This window comes from Apis dorsata, unplaced genomic scaffold (assembly GCF_000469605.1).
Source record: "Apis dorsata unplaced genomic scaffold, Apis dorsata 1.3 scaffold_75, whole genome shotgun sequence".
Classification (NCBI taxonomy): domain Eukaryota; kingdom Metazoa; phylum Arthropoda; class Insecta; order Hymenoptera; family Apidae; genus Apis; species Apis dorsata.
In genome coordinates this window covers 324,415-334,295 of record NW_006263373.1, presented here as the reverse complement: position 1 = coordinate 334,295, position 9,881 = coordinate 324,415, and the positions used below count along the sequence as shown (strand labels likewise).

Below are 9,881 nucleotides of genomic sequence, written 5' to 3'. Positions count from 1 at the left end.
TTTTTTTTTTTTTTTTTTTTTTTTTTTTGTATTTCATTTTGATCAAATTTTTATTTCACCTTATCGTTTCGTTCGATTCAATTTTACGCGCGAATATCGAATATTGTCTTCGATATATTACGCGCGAAAATTTAAATATTTATCCGTGGCATGATTTTATGTTTATTCATAACTCGAATTAATTTTGAAATAATAAAAGAATGGAAATCGAAATTTTATTGTTCTTGGATTTTTCACTATATATTGTGAATTAAAAAAGATATATTCTATCTTTTCATTCAAATAAATTACTTAACAATTTTGCTTAAAAATTTCAAACACTCGCATATGACGAATCTAAGAATACTATTTAATTTGATTTCATTTCTGAATGAAAGCTATTTATTTAATTAAATATCCAAATAAATTCAATATCGACGAACGAATCAATATTAATGTAATAATTATCGAAACATTTCTCACCAATTTTAAACGGACTTTAAATGGGGCCCGCAACCGCGAGCTCATTATTATTCATTCCATTACCAGCTATTATAATCCCAAGCAAACCGTTCCAAACTTTAATAAAAAGTTCTCTCCGGTGTTTGATCGAAGTACAAAGAGTACAGGGGAAGTTTCAGGTGTTGACTGAAATACGAATGAAATCGAAACTCAATTCCGCCTGATACTCGATAACACGAGCTGTTTTTGAAAAGCGAGTCCTACAAACGACAGCTAGTTTCCCTTTGAATGTCTGCTCCCACGACGAAATTTAACGAACGGGGAGAGGGGGATAATAAAAACTATCAAGCAAACTATCGTGTCGATGTCAAAGAAGTTCCTCCAACTTTCCATATCTCGTTGACAAAAGTGTCGTTTCTCAAATGCGAGAACGAAAATTGTCTCCTCCTCTTGTCGGAAGATGAAAACCAATTAATAGATTTCACTACGCGTTACACGGTGGACAGGTGTCTGATGAAAATGGTTGATTCGGTGGACGTTTCTCCCCGGTTAACGAGGATCGAATTGACGTTGAAATATAACGTGTGTTAGTTGCACACCGTTTTCAACCGTACTTTACAAATGATAGATTAGCGATAAATATAGTTTGACGTATGAATTATGCGCTCCATAATTGAGGAATAACGAATGTGGCACTACACGAAAAGTATTTGTAAAATACTTTCAATTTAATATTTATTTTACAACCATTCTAATTTTTTTCTTTTTGCAAAAATAAATGTGAAATTATACTTGACACGTTAATATATTAAAAAATATTATGATTCGATTAAATAATTTCGTGGATATAATTTATATATAATTTTGATAGTTTTATTATTTTTATTCGATTCATCATTTTCTTCGCTATAATAATTTCGAAAATTTTATTTATTACCCACGTCGGGGTATTCTGAACGTTCCCATGAATTTTTTAATTCATTTCCTAATGTTTCTTAATGTTTATTGCAGGCTAGTCATTTATCTTATTCATTCGTGCAAAATTTATTCTCCCTCCTCGGTGTACATAAATCTTGCTATTATTTATGAGAATTTCTCCCTTCCTTTGTTCCATTCCATGAAAATTTTAACCCTTATATAACGCAAGTTGCACTTTTTCCGACTGCAAGGTTCAATCTTCTTAAAAGACTCTACGATAAATAACCTTTCCGAAATGCTAAATGTTGTCATAATCATTGCATACAAAAAAATATATATATATAATTCAAAATCTTTTCAATTGTTAAATGATACTGAAAATAATTACATTTAAATTTATAGACAAAATAAAAATTAAATATTATGAATTTATCCACAATTAAAATATTCGTTAAGTCAAATAAATATTAAATAACTTATCGAAACTTACACAAGAGATTAAAAGGGAAAATGCTCTCTACAATGCTTCGACCATAAAACTCGTACAAATTCCGACCAAGGAATTAAAATAAACGTCGTGCGCAAAACGTCGTGCGGAGAGAAAGTTTGATACTTTAAAACGTATCCACAGATTTGAAGAGAGTTTGAACGACGACTCGTACGTGTCACGAAACCTTAAACCACCGAATGCGAGCAACAATCGCGAGTGGCGGATGGCAGGTCGATTTCGGGGTCGAAACTCGCTTCGAATTCTCCTACTTTATGGCTCTATAATTTTGCGCTGTACTTCAGCCTGGCCTTGTGCAACCCTCGTGTCTTGAACGGGCACGTATAAAATAAGATATTGCGGACAGAGGGATAAGGGTTGAATGTGGAAGATTTACGAAGATACAAGGATTTAGGAAGAGAATTTTCTTTTTTATTTCCTTTACTTCTTTCCTTGCTTAATATCGAGATGTTCTGTCCCGGATTATTAGCAAAAGAGTTAGCATTTTTATTCAGCAATGTGTGGAAATGGATGGTAAATGTTTCCATCCGGTAAATTTGCGAAAATTACGAAGTGAAATGAATTATAAAATTATATATTGTTGTATATATAAATTTTGTCATAAAATATTGGAATTTTTTAAAAATTTTTCTCGAAATTCTTCTTTCAATTTAACCACGTTTACTTTATATAATATCGAAATTATAAATATTAAGAAATTTAATATTCTTTCAACAACTTCATTCGTCACCTTAAATTATTTGATAAACATCGCGTCGATGTACTTAACTCCTTCCATTTCTACGGTTTCTTGTCTCTAGTGTCTTGTCTCTAGTGTCTTGTCTAGTAACCTATATATCAACATCGAAGAAAAAAGGCCAAGAATAAACTTTCTTGCGGGCAGAGGAAGAGAGCCAAGACTGTCTTCGAGACTTAGACAGTGAATGGAGTGATCAAAAGACGACGCTGCAATTTATCCAGCTTGTCACTTCGTCGTAGAGAGAGAGTAGCGTGCTGATTATAAGATACAGGCGAACATCTAGGTATTCATGAAAGCCCTACAGATTCTACCTAAAGATTACCGAAGACTTTTATCGATTTCTAGGTCTTTCTCATTTATTCGAAAATAATTTTACAAAGATATATTCTATCTTTAATGAAATGGACTTTTTTTTAAATTGACACTATTTATAAAATTTTTTTTATTATCTATTGTTGAACGAAGCTAACAATTTTTCTCTCCAATTAAATTTCACTTCATTTAAGAAAGAATTAAATTGCTCGTATCCTAAAAAAAAGCCGCAATAATATCAAAGTTTTAATTAAAGAAAATTGTATAAACTTTTACAGTTGGTTAAATTATTATTCCAAGGAAATTGTCTTTGGAAAATAGTTTGGGGGAAAAAAGCTTCGTCTCTTCGACAAATCTTTAAAACAAGTAACTCCCTCTCTATCTTCCACCGTATCAAAACATCATCCAAGATCCAAGATCTCTAAATTTACCAACTAGAAAGCTTCCCAGTCGAACGCATTCCTCGAAGAGGAACCAAAAAAGGAACAAAGAATACCTCCTCCTCGGTATCTGATATTCAAATAAATGCACCGAGCCATCAGAACTGGTATGAACGCTCCACGAAATTTTTCCTCGACAAGTCTTCGACAATCGATCCTCACCGATTCCAATAAATGGATGAAGGCTAAGTGCGCGTTATCGATCCAAAAAAAAAAAAAAAGAAAAAAAAGAAAAAGAAAAGAACAAGTTCGATCAAGAATCAAGAATTCTCTTCTTTCTAGTTAATTAGCAAAAGTCTTACCGCGATCCTAAAGAATTTTTCTCAAGTCCGCTTTATAACAAAAGGGGCAGCCAATATCCAAGAGAGTCTGGCGAGGATAATCAGAAAGGTGGAATATTAGTCTTTTAAAGAATAAACCGGATGAAAATCTCGTGTTAGGCAGGCGCAATCTGCAAATATTGCGCCTGTTCCTTTATCTTTCTGTTAAAATTCTCGGATTAATAAACGAAACGAGATCCAGGATGAAGTCTCTTTCTCTCTCTCTCTCTCTCTCTTTGCCTCTTTCCGCCTTTCCTTCCATTCCTCCGCGATTTCCTTTAGATTCGAACCTACTTGGAACGGTGATTCCGTGGCACAATTGAAACTCCTTGGAGAGAAAAAAAAAAAAAAAAAAAATGAGAAGGAAATAAGAGACTTTCTTCCTTGCGCGAAGATTGCGAAGATTATCGTGTCGCGAGACACGAGATTTAATTTGTTCGTTTAATCGTCGAGCCATTCGATTCGTCGTTATTTAGATCCCGGCGAGGAGGAATTCCTCTTATTGAATTTCTCTTCTGATAAAAAATAGCGCCCTTATATATACAACGTGGCGGTATGGAAATACAAGAGGTGGAGTGTTTGCCGCTCGCCCGGCGGAAAATTCAAATCTTATTCAAATGCGGATGACCCGACGTTTAACCGCGAAATTTCGCGATGATCGTATGGAAATACAGGGCAGACGTGTGCACACACCGCCCAAAGTTTGCCTTCCTGGATGGATGGTCGATCGTGAGGGTGGTGCGCGCACCCCCTTTCGTGCGTATCGATATTATTTCAACGTTTTCATCGATAGATTTTGTAATAGGGGTACCGTGTCAAGAGTAGATCTACAAAAACACGTTTTGTATTCGAGGATGGATGGTAAAAATCGATGGTAGAATTTTATTTGAAGAACAAATAACAGATTCCTCGCGTTATTTTTATATATTATACATCGCGTGAAAATTGAAAATTTAAGTGAATTTGATTCGAGGAAAGATATAAATTTATCGTTTAACTCGTAATTTGTTAACAGTCATCGAGAGAAGAAACTCGTATATCTGCGTGAAGAACAAATAACAGATTCCTCGCGTTATTTTTATATATTATACATCGAGTGAAAAATGAAAATTTAAGTGAATATGATTCGAGGAAAAATATAAATTTATCGTTTAACTCGTAACGTAATTTGTTAACAGTCATCAAGAGAAGAAACTCGTATATCTGCGTGAAATAAATTGAATTAATTTAATTCAATCATGGTATATTTGAACTACAGAGATGAGGCTGATATTAAATTAAAATTTCTCTACTTCGATTAGAAATTTATGCGTTTTATATTGAATCGATAATTCGATCGAAGCATTAATAAAGAAATTCATCTTATACACGCGACTCCATTACATTAAAAATCCTATCTCGAATAATCAAACTTGTGGAAAAAAGTATTGCACGCGAGTTATTAAATAAGTATGAAAGATAAATATAGAAAATATCAGCACATTATTCCGCATATTGAATCCCCAATAAATATAAAATTAATATTATTCCAAGTGAATTTTAATAAAAAAAAAAAATATAAATATATATTGGTCAGCCGATATAAATATTTGAATATTGAGAAATATTAAAAATTTCATCTCCATCCTAAAAAAAAAAGTCAACAGAGTTTATTTTTCCCTGTTGATACGAAAAAGAGAATAATATACATATAAAAAAAAAAGACTTTCTAAAATCTAATTAATAAATCGAATTTACGAATAACACTTACACTTTGAGCAACGATTCCAAAGCATTCTCTCGCAAATAGGGCTTTCACATGCTGTAACACGATCCTATAAGTAACCTAATTTAGGGGTGCATTAAGCTCGGTACGCCTGAAGTCAAATTCGATGCTTTGTCGACATCGTCACAGTGAAACTATCCATTGTTCCAGTTTCGAAAAGAACCGTTATCGTGGAATCTAGAACGTTGAAACCATAACTCGAAACAGATTTATGGTTTTTCATCTCCGAAGGGACGAAAGAACCATCACCTCCTCCTCGAAGGAGGGAGATTGGATTAATCGAGCGATTTCACGATTTCTGGCCAGTGTCGTACAGCTATCTGGTTCAGGCATCGATGCAATCAATGATGAAGTAGGCATTGACAGCTGTCATTGGAATTCCGCTATTTCTCTTGATAACGCCAACAATAGCCAATAGAAATCACAATGCGCCGCGACGATTCCTTGTCGATCTGGGATCACATAATAGTCACTGTCATAAAAGACTATCGTGACCGTAGGAAACAATAGGCCTTCCCTCTCCTCCTCTCCCAGGTGTTAATGGTGACGTTGAACGAGCCTTGGTGTTCGAAAGGTGTTATTGAATTTCGCTCAGGAAATAGGAAAGGAACGAACGAGGTAATGGTATCTGGAGATTATGAAAGATCTTGGATCTGTATTAATTCTTGTGAATTTTGGAAATATTCTGATATCGAAGATTTCTTTTTTCAAACTCTCTGATGCGATTAAGGGAAGTTCAAGTCATCGCTTTGCTGGTCTCGAATTTGTTTATCAGGAATATGAAGAGTTTTGAACTTTGAATATTGAATAACGAGTTACGTGTTCAATAATATTAATTATTAAAATTTAACTAATTAAATAGAAAAATTGGAATTATATATATTTTTTTTAGTCTGATTAGATAGAAAGTTTGATAAAGAAAAGGAAAAAAAGGGAAATTTAATTTTGCCGACTCACGTTTTTCAGGCACTTTTGCTCGAGATCAAAAGCTGGTGGGAGGAAATGTGTTTGGCAATCACAATTTCACCAACGGACCAACGTTCGAAATGAACGTTCCACGAAATGTGACCACAGCAGTTGGCCAGACTGCTTTTCTTCATTGCAGAGTTCATCAACTGGGTGACAAAGAGGTAAGAGGATTTACCTGTTACTTCCACCCTGGTGTAGCATTCACCCAGGAGGGGGAAATAAAGAAGAAAAACGATCTCGCATTTTATTGCTATTTAATTTCTTCGATATGTTTCAAGTTCTATATTCACATTTGAAACGACTAGAATTAAAAAATATATATACATATGTATATATTTTGAAATTTTTTCAAATTTGTATTTCAATTTATTCCCGTGAATCAATGATTCGATGATACTTGAAGTATTTTATAATTTTTAAACTTCAAGCAATATTGTTAATCCCATATAAATCATATTTAAATTCTCCATTATGTTTGAAAAATTCATTTACATATGATTTTAGAATTAAACTTCCTATCGTATAATATTTGCCATCACTGAAGGAAATGAATACAGAATTAGAAAAATCGAATTAAAATTTATCAAATATAAGAAATCGAACTGATATTCCTCCTCGAATTAAAGTAACATTAATTAAATCGTTAGATTTTTAAACCGAAAGAATACAGAAAATAAAATTCAAAGATCAACCAGGAATTCATAATATGATCCTCGAATTAAAAATAGAAGAAAAAAAAAAAGGCAATTCTTCACAAATTTTCGTTAACTTCGCTCTCGTTTATCTTCTTCTTTTTTTCTCTTCCTTCGATATAATTCGTGGGAAGCGAGATACCAGAGGGAAGAAAAGAGGAAAAGAAAAGTCACGTCCGCAACTTGATCACGGGATCAAAGGCGATACCGTGGCTTGCTCTGTTGCGGTCACGGCCACTGCCTCGTTTTTCAAAATCTTCCGTGATCCGTGGATCGATATGGATCCGACAGAGTTGCGGAATAACATTACCACGGGGTTGCCGTGCGGTTTTGCGTTCGTCGATAGAATATGCATGGGGCGTGCTCTAAGAAGGGGAATGGCCTCAAAGACCGACGAGTACGTGGCGCGGTCATTAAATTTTTCATTTTATATCGCGAAAAATTGCGGATACGTATATCCGCGGGAAAAACGTGTACGGAAAGAGTAACAGGTGGAGGCGTTTAAACAGGCGATCTCTTTGTGCTATTTATTATTATGTATAGTATATCGTGTATGTTCGTTGTAAATGCAATTATCGTACGATGATCGATAGAAATATAAGCTTGAGAGTAATTATAAACGATATACGAAAGATTATACGTCGTGTTCGCCATAATTTTCCATAATGATCCAAAGAAAGATAGAAAAACTGTTATTTAATCGTTTGAATTGATGGATAATTTTAGATGATAAAAGAAATATCTTGTACGAATTGCAATACATTGATCCAAGGATAGAAAAATTGTTATTTAATCGTTTGGATTGATGGATAATTTTAGATGATAAAAGAAAGATCTTGTACGAATTGCAATACATTGATCCAAGGATAGAAAAACTGTTATTTAATCGTTTGAATTGATGAGAATTTTAGATGATAAAGGAAATATCTTGTACGAATTGCAATGCATTGATCCAAGGAGAGAAAAATGGTTATTTAATCGTTTGGATTGATGGATAATTTTAGATGATAAAAGAAAGATCTTGTACGAATTGCAATACATTGATCCAAGGATAGAAAAATTGTTATTTAATCGTTTGAATTGATGATAATTTTAGATGATAAAGGAAATATCTTGTACGAATTGCAATACATTGATCCAAGGATCGAAAAATTGTTATTTAATCGTTTGAATTGATAGATAATTTTAGATAAAGAAAATATCTTGTACGAATTGCAATACATTGATCCAAGAAATATGTATTCATATCATCGAAAGGATTAATGATATATCATATAAAGTTGTAAATAAATGATAAATTACATTAATCATTTCAATATTTATTTTTACATTAATAACATTCACTTATCTTTACATTCTTTCACATCGGAGAGAACAGATGATAAAAATTTAAATACCATACCAAATTTTTAAAATCTCGGGCGGATTAATTAGGAAATGCGAGAACCGTAATAATTTAAATTTACCGCGTATGTTTAAAGAGAAAGAGAAATAAAACGTGTATCGCGTACAATCTTTAATTACATCACGTACACAGAGCGAAGGAAAACCACATTAATGAGATTCTGAAATGAATTCGCGAAAAAGAGAACGATTGCAAGTAGTTGAATCAAAAAAGAGAAAAAATTATTTTCCAACATGTCGAAACGAATTAACTCTAGAGAATTGACTCTATACGAGCCAATACAAAATAAAAAATCATTTCCCTTCTTTCAACGTTTCTCTTGTTGGAGAAACGTAAATTTCTCGACAATGATTCGCGTATCCGGTTGAACAGCAATTAAACACGTATAATCAGGAGTTTGACGAATATGTAACACAAAATCTACGATAAATGTCACAATTTTGTAAATACTGTAAATTGCCCGATATCTAGCTTGACAAACGGGCTACGTAATAGCAATCGTACATATTTATATATTAATCGACTTTCCATTGATACAAATTAACGACACTAAACTAAACACTAATTCATTTCGAATGTGTGATGACGTTGCAGTAGGAGCTTTCGATAATCGGATTGTCACAAATTTTACCGTCTCTCATTAATACAGGTCAGGGATGATGGATATTAGAATAGGAAAGACTACTTCAACACGAATGTCAACGAGCAATTCGATCCTGTTACCATCTTTGCATCACAGATGAAAATATTTCCTATTATTTTCTTATTTCTTATACAAATTATAAAAAATATTCAACGTATGTGATTTGTGATTTAGAAATATAAATTCAATTTTTATAAATTATAATAATTAAATTTATATTGAAAATAATTTTTTAACTCTGATAATTGTTTAATTTCACTTTGCAGAAATCAGAGATTTAAGATTTAACACCTGTTTAAAAAATGCTTCTTCCACCGCAAGTAGTGTAAGTCGATAATTAAATCAGGCTTGATTTTCAACCGGACGTAACGATACGAGCACGATGAAAATTGGGAAGAATCAAAATTGAAGCGAAATTTCATGAATGCGCAACGTTTCATAAATGTCCATCGTAGCTTTAATAAGAGAAGAATGCCGAGTTAAATCTTCCTTACGTCCCCGTCAAACGATGTAAAAATTAAGGAAACGCAATTACGGGCTGTAAACAGGTTATAAAAGAGGATATAACGTCGTTACGCCACGGCAAGAGTCGCTCCTACGGATATTTCCTAATTTAATTCCTCCTACGCTCGTAGGAGGAATGGTACTCGTCTCTGGATGCTGAAAAATGTAACTTAACCACGGATGCGCGAGGGAAATGGCACATGGTTCAGAAGGTCACACGTGATG

The 9,881-nt window shown here is 33.3% G+C and overlaps 1 protein-coding gene across 7 annotated transcripts in view; it reads left to right on the top strand.

Moving 5' to 3' along the window:
- The window catches only part of LOC102678616 (zwei Ig domain protein zig-8-like), a 420,477-nt gene that overhangs the window by 107,636 nt on the left and 302,960 nt on the right, over nucleotides 1-9,881 (top strand). For all 7 annotated transcript variants that reach the window (XM_006610694.2, XM_031508149.1, XM_031508148.1 and 4 more), the window contains exon 2: nucleotides 6,410-6,573. In XM_006610694.2, the coding sequence (XP_006610757.1) occupies nucleotides 6,410-6,573 (164 nt within the window). The remainder of the gene's footprint in view (nucleotides 1-6,409; nucleotides 6,574-9,881) is intronic.